The sequence below is a fragment of the Sinocyclocheilus anshuiensis genome, unplaced genomic scaffold, assembly GCF_001515605.1.
Source record: "Sinocyclocheilus anshuiensis isolate Anshui unplaced genomic scaffold, SAMN03320099.WGS_v1.1 scaffold2433, whole genome shotgun sequence".
NCBI lineage: Eukaryota > Metazoa > Chordata > Actinopteri > Cypriniformes > Cyprinidae > Sinocyclocheilus > Sinocyclocheilus anshuiensis.
This window is the reverse complement of record NW_015552722.1, coordinates 38914-54874: the sequence shown is the minus strand read 5'-3', so window position 1 is coordinate 54874 and position 15961 is coordinate 38914. Positions and strand designations below refer to the sequence as shown.

Below are 15961 nucleotides of genomic sequence, written 5' to 3'. Positions count from 1 at the left end.
AAACAGATATCAGACTGACACACACACAGAGCGCTTGCTGAATGACAGAAAGCTGACGCCAGTTTCACCGCACGTGCTTTTATGCTTCTTGGTCGCTACATCACCCCGCCCATCCATTGGACTGATTACACATGTGATTCAGAGCGTGGTCACGCTGGAGGCGTTCCCGTAGCGCTTCGACGCAGCTCGAGTTCCTGAAGGGGAATCTGCATTGTTAATCATTTTGATCTTTTATTTAAACAATTCACATAAATCTAACCTTTCATTGGAGAATAAGAATTTAAAATGGGGGGAATACTCTGATACACATTAGACACAATTAACGGCACCCTTTTATTCAATGCTTTGAAATATCATTATGACATAAATGTTTTTCTCTAATACACATTGGACACAATTAATGGCACCCTTTTATTCGATGCTTTTTGAAACCTCCATTTGGCATAATAACAGCTCTGAGTTTTCTCCTATAATGCCTGATGAGGTTAAAGAGCACCTGACAAGAGATCAGAGACAATTCCTTCATCCAGAATCTCTCCAGACCCTTCAGATTCCCGTGTATTTGAGAAAAACATTTATTTCATAATGAGATTTTCCCCCATTTTCAATTGTTTTAGTTCAATGAATGGTTAGATATTTGTGATTTTTTTTTAAATAAAAGATCAAAATGATTAACAATGCAGATTTATTTTCACAGCCTTCTTTGATCATATTTACCATATTTGCCAATAATTCTGACCACGACTATATATATATATATATTTCAGTTTTTGCAAATAATCATAATCATAATCAGTTCATATCCTAGTTTCAAAATGAAAATTCTGAAATTTCAATAATTGGTTTGGCAGTCTCCAGCACCTCCTGAGGGAAGACACAATATGCTCACCATGGGATCTCCCTCAAACTATACACACTCTGTTTTCATTTGCACTATACCATGTGACCTGTTCCTATGTTTTCATCTTGATACATTAGAGCCATTATGAGGCGACTTTCATGAAAAGCCATTAATTTATTAAGACTCAGAAGCCAGTTGATTTCTCTCAGAATAAGTAATACACCTGGTTTTAGTATGAAAAAAGACAGCCTCATACAGCCTTTTTGTTCCATTTCTACAGTTATACCAAGTTTGGAACCAGAGTAACATCCATTAATGCAAATGTAAAAGAGCTATTTAACCATCAGTGTTGCCAGTAATTGCAGCACCCGTACAAAAGACTGCTAAAAGCTCCAACTGCCTTTGAAATCCAGAAATACACGATGGCTTGCTCTCTAATGTTATGTCACTGGAGTGTTCATATTGAGAGTAAATAGTCTTCTGCTATTTATATATTTATGTAGTATTCTGTTAGTCACACATAATAATGTGCCATATTTTGTTCATTGCATTATTTTAAAAAAGGTGCACAATGCAATTATCTATCTATCTATCTATCTATCTATCTATCTATCTGTCTATCTATCTATCTATCCATCCATCCATCCATCCATCCATCCATCCATCCATCCACCCACCCATCCATCAGAAGTTAGAAGCTTAAGCATTAGAAGCTTTCTTCAATTATAAAACATTGCGAAACTTAAACCTTTTCTGTCTGTTAATGATTTGGAAGTTTTTGTTCATGCTTTTATTACTGTAAAGCACTTTGTCCAACATGTGTTAAATGTGATATAAATGTGATTGATTGACTGTCTGACTGACTGACTGTCTGCCTGATTGACTGACTGACTGAAAATGTTATGAGATTTCAGTTTCAAATAAAACATTTTATTTTCGACTGACTGACTGTCTGACTGACTGACTGTCTGACTGATTGACTGACTGACTGAAAATGTTATAAGAGATTTCAGTTTCAAATAAAAAATTGTATTTTCCACAAAAATATTAAGTAGCACAACAGTTTTCAACATTGATAACACAAATAAATGGTTCTTGAGCAGCAAATCAGCATATAGAATGATTTCTGAAGGATTATGTGAGACTGAAGATTGAGGTAATGATGCTGAAAATTCAGCTTTGCATCACAGGAATACTTTTTTTTTTTTTTTATAGAAATCAGTTTTTTAAAGTTGTAAATGTTTACATTTGTAATAATATTTCACAATATTGCTGTTTTTACTGTCTTTTTTTATCAAATAAATACAATTGTGAGTACTTACCTTGAGGAATGACAGGTTGCGGTTTCTTTCAATACTGGTGATCTCCAGATTACCCATGACCACCTCACAGTTCTCATAGAACTTGCGAAGAGTTTTGTACTGCTGGTCCAAATCTGACAGCGTGCTGAGCTTGTTATCAGTACCAGGACACACTATAGAGGAGAAAAAAAGAGAGATTGATCAGACCACTAAAACGGTTTTGCACCAGCAGTTCATTGAGTGGAAATATATACAGTTTGCGGTATATTGCCAAAATAAGAGAGGGATCATACAAAATGCATGCTCTTTTTTTATTTAGTACTGACCTGAATAAGATATTTCACATAAATAATAGTTGAATAGTAGCTTTTTTTTAATTATTATTATTGTTTGTTTGATTTGTGATAGTTGTTCAGTAGTCCCTTGTTTGTCCTGAATGGTTTTTGGTTTTCTTTTGCATATTTGAACCCTTTCCAACAATGACTGTATGATTCTGAGATCCATTTTTCAGAAAAAAAAAGAAAGAAAAAAAGCTGTGGATCATCCAAGTAACAACACAGTATTAAGAATCAGGCATACACAAACTTTTGAACGGGGTCATTTTTATAAATTCAACTATTATTTTCTCTTGTGGACAATATGTAAACATATTTTATGTGAAATATCTTATTCAGGTCAGTATTCAATAAAAAAAAAATAACATGCATTTTGTATGATCCCTCTTATTTTGGTAAAATAATTATATCATATATATGAACAAGTTGTGAAGCTGGCTTCATCAATATGTCATTATAACCTGTTTCTGAAAACTGACCAGCTTGGCTCTTGCCTCTATATGAAGACAAATGAGAGCTGGAGAGGACAATTCCCTAACATCCTCTATTAAACCACGGACCTGTGGAAGCATGACCACAAACAGGGATTTGCTCAACAGGCTTAGCGAATAACAGAAACTCCAGTCGATAGCGTGGAGTTATAATGTGGGAGGCCACCGGGCTGATGGTGATCGTGATGCTTCTGAAGTGGAGGCAGGAGTAATAAGCAGTTATTGAACCCCGGAGGGCGGCTGTTTCTCTACATTACAGCAAGCTATATTACGGCCCACCGCCTGCAGAGCGAACCACTCCATATTATTGTTGTGGACAAATTACACCCTTCCCCACTAAATTCATTCACTGTCACAGTTAGGTAGTCCCGGAAGACACGTCAGTGCCATGGTGTATACAGAGCGAAGATTTAGACCTCTGTTGGACAAATGGAGAAGAAATTCCCTTATTGAATATGCCATATATCTACTTGGGTGAGAAAAGCAGCTGGTGAGGAGAACAATGAGCCGTCCGATACCATGTTTCTCACAAATAGAGGTCTCCTCTGTGCTGGAGAGATTTTTATTTTATTTTTTTTCTGAGAAATCGCACTAGAAAGGAAAATGTAAGACGTTGATATTTTTTTCCCCACCCTTTCCTTCTACTTTTTTTTTTCTCTCTCAGTGACATTTCTTAAATGTGGAGACTGAGGCAATAAAAAAAAAAAAAAAACTTAAATCGCAAAGAGTGTCCCACTTTCACTTTTCACCAGGGTTTAACACACTGAACACAAATGGCATGTAGTAAGATTAAAGGTGTGAATAAAGTACTGACACCCGACATCTTTTGCCTACTTCAAAAAAAGGCATCCTAGAAACATGTCTGTTGGTAAATTTCCATTTAGATAAAAGCTTTTAAATATGGAAGTAAATTTTTGCCTCAGGGTAAAAAAAAAATAAAGGTAACTGTGAGAAAGTTTAAAATAAATGTCTTTTTTTTTTTCTTTTTATCTTTTAATTTCTTTTCATCTTTTTGCTCCTGTGGCTCAGTGGTAGAGTATTTTGTTAACAGCGCAAAAGGCCGTGGGTTCGATTCCCAGGGAACACACATACTGGTAAAAAATATAACCTGAATGCACTGTAAGTCGCTTTGGATAAAAGCGTCTGCTAGATGCATAAATTATTTATTTAATTATTATTTATTTATTATTATTTTCAGAGATGAAAACCGGCTTCCAAAGTTTGAAAATATGCAAGCTGATGGTTTGCATGACTTCAATTCGATTTGTGCACCAGTGTTAATATCATTAACACAAACTAAAACTGTTAAAATTGTTTTCATCAATTGAATTAAAGATGGAATAAATTTGATTATTAAATAAAAAAAAAAAACTTAAATGAAAAATGTTTAAGAAATTTTGCCATGGCAACTAACGCAAATAAAATAAGTTACTAAAACTGAAATAAAATGAATTAAAGCTAACTAGATATATTTAAAATATAAAACATAACAATGACAAACCCAAACAGTAACACATACAGTAAAATTACTAAAACTAAAACTACAATGAAAATCGAACATATAAAAAATAAAAATAAATTCATTAATATTAATAAATACTGTAATAGTGAATAATAATAAATAACACTAAAACAACACTGTTGTGTACATCACTTATATCAGAGAGAGTCAGTTTATCATTCTTTTTTTTTAATTATGTTGCAGTTCCTAAAGTTACCGGATAACTAGTGTGTTTTATTTACTCGTCAAAGCCAACATTTACACACATTTGACAATTGCCGAGAATTGTTACATTATGCAGCATGTTACAGAATTCAATCAGTAAGGCCTCAACAATCTTGGCCTTCAACTTTTAGTGCTCTGAGCTTTTACTTTACTATGGCTTAGAGGCAAATGTGTTTCAAATGAAATGTTCAATATAAGGGAGACTGATGTGCTTAAAATCGAAGAATGATAAATGAGAATGTGTCCTATTGCTCCCTGCTCACACTGACCCAATAATCCATGATAATTTCTGACGCTAGGGGATTCCTTTCCATACTTCAATGGCATTTTTGGACAGAAACTGAGCCCTTAGCTTTAGAACCTTGAAAAGCCCACATCAGAACTTCAGGATATGGGATTCAGGCAGGATCAATGGAGTGACAGATCACCACATTAACACCCATCCCGCTATTTCACACACTTATCATTCTTGACTCTGTAAACCCAAGTTCCTAGGGCGCTGATGTGCAACAAATCTGTTCATCACATTTGCCTCAATGAGATATCTGCACTTTTCAGGTCTTCCAAACGTTTATGTTTTCATCCATGTTCTTAGTATGTTTACAACAGTTTATTGGCCTGTAATCAACCAACTAACTAACTAACCTACTACTTTTTTATTTTAAGTCTTTTAATAACAAAATGTTTATTTACAGTAACAGTCTGGCAAAAATATATTGCCATCTTGAACAGGATAAAGTAACAATATTAACAATTATTTAATTATCGCAAATTACATGTATAAAAAATGCTGACTTTAATTGAACACTTAATTTACACAATATTTTCTCAAAATATAATAAAACATATTTAAAAACCAAAAATGTAGACATTTATGTGCAGGCTATTGGAAGATTTTGGAAATGACATTAGGAAGAATGACCACTTCTGCCATAAAAAAAAAAAAAGATAATTGCAACTTTTTATTTCACAATTCAGACTTTTCTTCTCAAAATTGCAAGTTTATACCTCATAATTGCAAGATAAGATCTTGCAATTCTGATTTTTTTTTCCCCCTCAAAATTGCTTTTGTTTTTACTGTTTATATCTATATAGCCATTTATATCGCAGTTTAAAATGGCAAAGTCTCACAACTGTTACTCACAACTGTTACTCACAAAGCTACTTTCACGCAAGAAAAAAAAAATCAGAATTGTGAGATATAAACTCTGGTTTGAAAAACTGGATTGAAATTATCTTCACTTTCTCAGTAAATCTTTATATTTGTGAATATAGTACGGGAATAATCAATAATATTTTGATACATTGATTTATGAATATATTTATGTGCAGTTTAATTCATTTAACATTTTTTTTTTTTACATTTTACTGAATGATGAAACTAATATTAATGCAACTATGATAGTGTAAATATTAATCGATATGCTACAGTAAATGTTCAAATAATTGAACCAATTTATGATATTCAGCACCAACAAAAACAACAAAATCTTGTTCAAACTCTGAGTAATTGTGCCATCTCTGCAACAAAATTTCCTCCTCAGTCCAACTATGAGTATAAGGGAACAGGCTGTTTTTCCGGAATGTTGGCGATCACTTAACGGCTCAGAGATTGGCCAATGAAATTGCAGCAGTCCCTCATCCATCATTAGCTTACGGGGTCAGAGTGAGCCGCCCTCTCCTCATGCTAAAAACTCCAGTCTGCCCTGAATCATCATTCTCTATCACAAACCTTAATATATGCTATTGATTAAACCAATATCAGCAAGTGACACCAACCCCATTTGGCTATAAGGACATCTGTGATGATCTTGGACACAGCTTTCTCTCTCGGTGAGAAAATCATACAATATAATTCTTAAGATTTCACTTAAAGGATATCTAGGTAATGTTTTGCATCTTAAAATAGCCCTATCATAGTCTAAAATGCAGATCACAACAAAAATCGAGACCCAAATGTGATCCTATAAGAATGAAGCTGAAGACCTGATCAGAGTTTGCTGCCTTTTTAATGAGATTAACCTTAGTTCTCACATTCTGAATCAACGATAATTTGCTTAAACTGCAAAAAGAAGGCTGTAAATAGCAGAAATATGGCATGAAGTGGACATTGCATGATGCAGTAGTCCAATATATAATCAGGTGACTATAAATCAGATTCATGTTGTAATCCATATTCTTATTAAGAGTCACAGTTGCTGAATGTAATATAGTAAAAGTCATATCTCAGGTGGACGGCTATTGTAGGAGGTCACTGAAACATGCAAACCATGTTGGGAGTAGAATTATGTTCCCAATCCATCAAACTTGGGATCTACTGATGGCATTTTGCTGCTGGGATGAAGTATATGAAGCAACAAATCTACAAAGAAGCGTAGGTAGGTATGGCAGTGTTGTGCACATGACAGGGAACATTCGGTTGAGCAATGTGATGGAAATTGATGTTTGTAATAGACATAATCATGCATCTGCATTCCAGGCTTCCGAATGTAATGTGTTCCCATTGCAGTTAGGCTGTTCATATCAAAATTGACTATAATATCCCCAGCGACGAGCAGACAGTTTGATGGTTTCCTCTTGGAAATGAACTCTGTCAAGTGCAATAACATGAATCAGTGTGTGAAGCGCAGAAAGAAGACACATCTCCGGCTCTCATATTTGAGAATTGTAGATACAATTGCAGCCTTGAGTTTTTAGAACAATGCTTCAAAGTATAAGTTCAAAGTATCTAATCTAGACCGTCATTAGATACATTCTGTTGCAGAAATATGGTCTAGATACCAGTCACTAAGTGTTTTATTATGGCTTTTCTACTTCTACTATTTGCATATGATTACCATTTGAATATTTGGTTGAAACAGGACATTAACAAACAATCTTTATTGCCAAACTGAGGTCCTTTTTATAATGTCCTATATAAAGATACTGATGTATTACTTATTGTATTACTGAAGGATTTCTTATACACTACAAAACAATATTATAAGTTGGTTAATACTAATTAAAATCCCATCACAGGGACAAGTACACTGGAATGTGAAATGGAAGATGCGATTTCTACTTGATTTGACTCAAAAAATGACTTTTTATTCATCTAATCAAAAGTAATAGACATTAAATATAATAACTTTAATTCTTTGTTCTAGCCTAATGTAGTCAGGTTGATTTAGTCACATTAAATTATTAGATTATTAAAAGTTAGATATTAAATAATGTGTCTAAAACTTTAATATGCCTTCAAATGTTTTAGATTTTACAGAATGAAGGATATTTTTGGTTAACTAACATTTTTAGGTGGAGCCAATGAAATTCATTGGTTTAAATGGGTTTTTGTGTGTGTTAACATGTATAACAAAACTTTAATATTATTAAAATTCAGGTCATTATAAAAATCCAAAAATGGTGGAAATCACATGACATGTTTTTGAAACTGTAGGCTTTCGATGTCCAGACATAAATAGACATGATCGCATGACAAAATCAGGATAATGGGCAAAAATCAGCAATGATGCAATGTTCTGCTTTCTATTCAATTTCTTTCAGATATTTTGAGGGGGGAAACAAAACTAGAGTTTCTTCTTCCTTTTTCGTGCATGAAAGTCAGCGGGATGCAAAATAACAATTAAAATCACATCAAAGGAACAAGTACACTGGAATGTGAAATGGAAGGTGCAATTTCTATTTGATCTGACTCAAATGCCTTGTTATTCATCTAATCAAAAGTAATTCAGGCTGATTTAGACATTAAACAATAACTTTGACTGGAATAAAACAGGTTAATTCAGACATAATTACCTTTAATGGTCTATTCTTTGGTCCAGCCTTATGTAGTCAGGTTGATTCAGATTAAATAATTAGATTATTAATAGTCTGATAGTCATATTAAATAATATGTCTTAAATACATTTAGATCATTTAGATTCATTTCTTGTTTAACATTTTTATGTGGAGCCAATGACATGTTTGAGTTTAATGGACTTTTGGGTGTTTACATGAAAACTTTGATACCATTAAAATTCAGGTCATTATAAAAATCAAAAAATGCAACAAAACACATGAGGTTTTTTTTAAACATTTTTTTTTTTATTGTATGGTTTTGATGTCCAAACATAAATAGACATGATCACAAGACTAAATCGGGATAATGGGCTCAAATCAACGATGATGCAACGTTTGTTCTTCCTTTTTGTGCATTAAAAAGTCAGTGGGGTCCAGTGGTCCACGGTATTCATGATATGCACAATAAATAAATAAATTAAAAACAAGTTGTTGAGGAAAAAAAAAATGTTTAGAAAAAAAAATGTCATTTTATAGACAGAAAACACTATTCACAAACCTTTCTTTTCTAATTGTAATAGTAATTAACCAAATCTCAAATTTGTTATAATTAACTCAAATTTGTTAAACTACCTGACAGAGTAGCTGAAGCCATTGCTGCAAAGTAAAACACAAAATAATACACATGATGTGAGGTGCTCAGAGCTCTACTGATTGAAGAGCGATATTATAAATTGCAAGGGAACTAAAAATCTAATTGACACCGAGTACAATATAGTCGTATTGAGCTTATAATAGTGGCTCTCAAAGCAGGAGGGACATTCACATGACTATGGGTTCATAGCTGCACACCAAGTGTAATTTTCTGAAAGTATAATTTTGAAACATGAATTGTAATAATGTGATCAAGTATAATCAGGCAACTTGCAGATACTTCACAATGTGTGAAATTAAGTTCAGATACTAGCAAGCCCTATCCATGTTGCCTAGTGTCAAACTGCTATTTGATAATGAAAAAAAAACAAAACATAAGTGACAAAGAAATGGTTATTATTGACAGGCAATTTGGGCTGAATATGAACAACATGGACTGAAAGAGCAAACTGGGCCCTCAATGTTTTAAATAATCCATTACAAAAGGATCAAACTCATTGCTCTTCTCCAAAAATTTACACAAAATTATGGCTTAAAAATAAATTCAGGTCACCCTGAAAATATTGACTAAATATCAGTGTATCATATCTAATAATAATTCAGTGGAGACATGAAAACAATTGAGAGATTACCTTAAAATACTTTTCATTTATGTGTCCATTTGATCATTACTGCTGAGAGTGACACAAACTTGTGAAAAAAAATCGCATATGCACAAATTCTAACTGCTGTGTAATTAAAAGAAATGAACTATTGCTTTAAGATGAAAGCTGTGGCAGGCAGTACAAAAAAATATTCTATAGTTTCTCGGTCTTTCTAACTAATATTGAGAAAGTCCATCTCCCGTTGTCCTCTCACATCAAAATCCACCAACATATTTGTTTGCTTTAGACTGATTTTTTGCTCTAAACATTGCTTGATCTGTGCACATTTCTCTCCTGATTCAGACGAGACGACTTTTTCACTGGAGAAAGCAATATTAGGGATAGAGGACTTGTTTAACTGGAAGCAACACTTTGGAGTTAAAAACGTCTTGGTGGATGTGTTTCTTACAAACATGCAGCTTTTCAGTTCACTGGATGGACTTGTTAATTGATGGACTGGAGTCGTGTGGATTACTTGTGGATTATTGTGATGTTTTTATCAGCTGTTTGGACTCTGCCAGCAACCATTCTGCCAGCACCCATTCACTGCAGAGGATCCATTTGTGAGCACGTGATAGGGTGGACTGGTCCTTTAAATTATCCTGTAGGACAAACTGAACTCTACCACATGCCATATTCAGGAATGCAAGCAGTGTCTTGAATCTCTAAAACTTTAATGCATTTATTAGCATGTACCTTTATTGAGTAGATAATGCATGATCCAAAAGTGTGAATTATTTAGTATCAGAGGTGAAAGTTAACCATCTACAGAGGTTACAACCTTACTTAAAATGTTAAATGTACATATGTAATGAGTTCAATTCCTGTTGTTCACATATGAGCTCATTTTCATGAGCTAGGCCTGTAGCAGTTCCATTCAAGGGACAAGGTTACATCATAGCTGGCACATTTGCTTGCAGTAATGTATGTTAAATTCACTCCACTTTAACCAAGCGGTCTGGTTTTAGTGGATGAAACCATCTGGACATGAACAGATTTTGTGTCAGCATGTTGACTGAGTTACTTCCTTCGGCTCTGGCTCTTTTTCGTATGGTTGTATTTTACCATTATATATTTTATCTTGAAATATATCTAATTTTACCTATTGTTTTTGGATTCTGATCTCTTATAATCTAATATTTGATAGTGGATTCAGGCTATTGCAAAACCTAAAGTTAAAGAGGAAATTGTTGCTCTGAGTTTTGCAATAAGAGCAGTAATCGCATTTAAAGCAGTGGTGTGGCACAAATATATCAGTTTAGAAGTGTAATATTCCTTGGTTTCATTATTGCAATTGCAATTGCAATAATGCAGCCGTCTGAATATCTTCCTCCAGTATATGCATGTGATGCACAGACGCCCTTCTTTAAGATCCGATGTACAATAGCGATACACAGTAGCGCTAATGACACATGCAACAACACAAACATGTCACACTGTTCTTCTTCACCCACAGCATGCCACAGGAACCCTACTGTTGTTTTTCTCTGCTTGCAAAAGCCATCCGACCCATCTATGATATAGGGGCGGGAGAAAGGTTATGTAATTGCTGTGGAGGCCAGCAATTACATCACTCTTTGTTTTGCATGCATTTATCGCTATGAAACTAGTGTTCTGGGTTGTTGCTAAGTCATTATTTACTACTAGGCCAAGTCAAAAGAGCACACATATCTATTTCTCTGTGTCTCCAACCAGTGATAGATATGACTTGGGACCCTCCTTTAATGTAAGTCTATGGTATTTCTATGGCCATTATATTTCATTTTAAAAAATTATAGTTGAAAATAGTAGATGATGACATTTGGCAACAAAATAAGTAATGAGTGTTGTCAGTTATTCTGTTTAACAACTGAATAATCATTAATATGTCAGTGGATCAGAATCTATTACACACTACATGTTGTGTACATCGGTTTATACTTGACTCTTTGACACATAACTTACACATCAGAAAACTCATGAATCGTCAACACTATTCACACTCTGCTGTTTTTAGGACTGGGCAAGTAACTATAGATTGCTGAACATGCTAAAGTGAAGTGACGTGGCCAAGTATGGTGACCCATACTAGGAATTAGTGCTCAGCATTTATCCCATCCAAAGTGCACACACACAGCAGTGAACACACACACCGTGAACACACGAGACTCGAACCCGCAACCTTTGGGTTACGAGTCCGACTCTCTAACCATTAGGCCACGACTTCCCCTGCTTGCTGAAATGTGCTTCCCCCTGCTGAAATGTGAATCACAAACCCCTTTCACACATACAGTTTTTACGGTAAATTACCATTAAGAGATCAAGTGAACAGGACCTTTTCAAAAATACCGGTAAGTTTGTTCCGGTATGAGAAGTTGCAACATTACCAGTAAACTACCGGTAATGCGCTCTGTGTGAACGCGGCACAAGATTACCGGTATGAGCACATACAAGTTTTGAACACGCTGATGTGAGACATCTACTCTGGGCCAATCATAACATTCTGACTGTGAATATGAATGTGAATGTTTGACACAAAAATTAAAACATCAGCAAAAACACTGACCACGTATACCCCTCAATGTTTACAAACACAACACCGGGAGGCGCAGCCCTTAAGAGGTCATTTCCAGTTAATGATGTCACATAATTTACTGGTATTGGCTTTGTTTTCTGGCATGTTATTGACATGCTTTCCACAGTCCTCACAAATTATAAGTGAGTGTATTTGCATTGCTTTGACTTTCTCAATAGATCCCACCTTCCCACGTGCTGCGATTGGCCAATTATGTACAATTCCTCCATGCTACTGGTCAAACTATTTTTTTCAGTCATTACCTTCAGCAAGTATGGAAACAATGGAAGAACATGGAACATGGAAAACAAAAACAAAACCTAGATATTTTAGAAATCCCAGCCAGGAAGACATGACAAAGAGGAGGATATCAGTAAGGAATGTGTGGTAATTTACAATAATCAGTGTCAGGTATGAATGCATATTAGGTTAGTTTTAATCAAATTGATTGCACTCTCTTTCATTTGGCTGACACGCCTGTTTGCACTCACTGTAGAATGAAATTAAAGAATCACAGATCTTTTCCATACAACAACAGCTCATAGTGACTACATTCGTCCAACTCCAAATGCCTCTAAAAGTACCATAAATGCATTATAAATAGTCCACAGCTTCTGTGCTATACTTGTGCTATACTGAGATATTGCTTTTACACAATAGTCTGATGAATAATGTCCATTTTGAATAACCTACATTTTAGACTACAACTTACTACACAAGTTACTTCGCCTATTTTTGGTCTGCCAACAAAAAATAGTTTCAAACAAAGTCCTAGCAGAACATAAAATGTTGCGAGTCTCAGAGCAATACTCACGTTCCTAAATGAATCGTAAATTAATGTTTTGAACAAATAGATTTGATGAATGATTCAGTGATTCACTCATAAAGCATGTGTTTAGTTCCTGAATGAATCAGGGCCTTTGAACAAAATTAAAGAATGAATGATTCAGTCATTCATTCACTCAGTCTTAAATATAGTAAATTGTTTTGTTCCTGAATTAGTAAGTGTTTGTCCTTTGTTTTGTTCTTTGACGAATCAGTGTTATTTTTTTAACAAATCAGTTGAATGAATGAATAATCCGCTCATTCATTCATATAAACAGTCACTTGTCAGGTTTAGATGTAAATGCAGAAGGAGTCACAGACAAATGATGAATGATAGTGATACTAAACCTGTTGTCCTTCGGACTGCAATATCAGCATGTTGGAGATGTTAATTATGAATTGTGTGTCTCTCTGTCAGCTGTATTCAGCACTGCATGTAACATGCAGAGCAGACAGCTGTAATAGAGGGTGGGATTCTTTATCCAACAACCTGAAGAAGATTGTGACAGAAGTGTGTGAGAGTCACTGATCAAGCGTGTGCGTGCCCTTCTTAAGAGGGAATGTTAATAGGACATTGCTATTTACATAACGTTTAAGGAGATGTTCAACAAAAATGAAAATATTACCATCAATTTACTCAACCTCATGTTTTTCCAAACTACAAACTCTTTTTTTAATGGAACACAAAAAGAAAAATTAGGACTTGAGCTTCAAAAAAGATGCACAGAAGTGGTCATATGAATCATGCTCTATATTCCAGGTCTTCCGAATCATCACTTCAAATGAGATATTAACAATTGAGACAGGATCACAATTCCGTGAATCGAGCTTGGATTTGTTAGATTCATCAATGAATCATTCCATGAACTGGATCAGTGATTCACTGGCATATTTGACTCAATAGAATGATTAATTCACACATCAGCTATTGCTGCTTCTTTGAAGAACACATCAAGGAGAACAAGGATGGATGTTAAAATTTCCAAAGTGAAAATTTTGCACTTTTTGTCACATAAAACTACTGTTTGAACATTTTTTTTTTCCTTTGTGTCCATTGAAAAGAAAGTCACACAGCTGACTTTATTTAAATTCTGACTTTGTTTTGTTATGAACTCAGAATTATACGTTATAAAGTCAGAAGTGCAAGTTTTATTCTGACTTTTTTCTTGCAATTTTGAATTATTTTCTCAGAATTGTAAGATTCAAACTCACGATTGCAAATTATAAAGTCAACTTTTTTTTTTTTTATTCTGTGGTGGAAACAGGCTTGATATTTTCTGCTCCATGGCACACATGGCCAGTTTGCCTCTCATTAACCAAAAGCTGGAGACGTGTGTGCTTGAAACCTTTGGTATTCACAGTCTTAATATCTCTGTTTCATACACACATACACATGCATCCTCGCTGACTAACACAGTCTACGCGAGTCGCTGTCAGAACAGATTGGGAGCCAGCGCTGGGCCATTCATCACCCTGCTCTGGTGTTCCTTTCTTCTTTACTAACAGCCGCACACAAGGGCCTATCTCCGACTACTTGAGTTTCCATAGAAAGTGCATGCACTAGAGACTGCACCATTAATCCTAAACAATCACTTGGGCTGGAACCACTTGATACGTCTGACATTGCTAGCAATTCACAGCTGATTTCTTCTTTACATGTACACCACATCCTCGCTTGTCATGTGCATAATGCTCCATGTTACACCTCACAAATTACTTTAACATTTGCAGTTTAGAGTTAGAGTTAGAGTTTAGAGTCATAAAATTTACTGTTACACAACGAGACGTTATGCTGTAAATGTGCAGTTGAATGTTTTTTTTTTTTTCCTACCTGGTCTGAATTTTAAAAATTGCACACTGCTGTCATTCCATGTAGTCAGGTTTGTTCAGTAATAATAAAATTTAATAAAGAAACAAAACAAACAAACAAAAAAATAATATATAGGTAGGGCATTCCTATGTGGTTTCTATGGTAATATCAGTAAATATAGTGTGATGTTTGCCTTCTGGGTAGTTGCCAGGGCATTCTTGTCTGGTTGCTAAGGTGTTCTCAGTGGTTTCTGGGACAAGTTACCCCTTACCCCAAGTATGATCAATAGTAAGTCTAGCAACAATATTAAAGGGGTCATATGATGCGATTTCAATTTGTCCTTTCTCTTTGGAGTGTTACAAGCTCTTGGTACATAAAGAAGATCTGTAAAGTTGCAAAGACTAAAGTCTCAAATCCAAAGAGATATTCTTTATAAAAGTTAAAAGTCAACCACGCCTACCTAAAATGGCTCATTCTAACACGCCCCCACATGTCTACGTCACGATGTGGGAAGATTTGCATAATGCCACCCAAATGTTCACGCAAAGAAAGAAGGCGTAACTTTTATTCTCGCTGTAGTATTGTTGTTGCCGCCACAGCCATGTCGTGAAGAGCGAAACTACTTTGTTTGGCCTTCCAAAAGAGGACACGGTTGGAAATCAGCGGTTAAGTTGTATTTACAACACTGTTCCAGAACAGTTCAACCCAAATATTCAGATGTGTGCAACGCATTTTATGGAGGACTGTTTCCTGATCCTGGGAGAGTAGACTACAATGCCGGCTGTTCTGACTCACAGACTGTTAGTACGTTTTCATATTTAAAGGATTTGCCACTGATGAATCAAACGCGAGTTTTGAGCAGTGTAGAGTAGTGCTTGTTGTTTGTCATTTCTCCGCTCACAAATGCAGACATGATTTTATGTTTACGCGGCGCGATGCAACGCAACGCGTAAAAAGACAGTATAAGTCATTGTAATCGGTAATTATGTCCCCACTGGATGCA

The 15961-nt window shown here is 35.0% G+C and overlaps 1 protein-coding gene across 1 annotated transcript in view; it reads right to left on the bottom strand.

Moving 5' to 3' along the window:
* The window catches only part of LOC107667809 (receptor tyrosine-protein kinase erbB-4-like), a gene marked incomplete at its 5' end in the record, with an annotated part of 116162 nt that extends 113825 nt beyond the window's left edge, over positions 1–2337 (bottom strand). Inside the window, one exon of the mRNA XM_016459524.1 lies at positions 2164–2337. Within this exon, the coding sequence (XP_016315010.1) occupies positions 2164–2337 (174 nt within the window). The remainder of the gene's footprint in view (positions 1–2163) is intronic.
* Positions 2338–15961: the final 13624 nt, after the last annotated feature.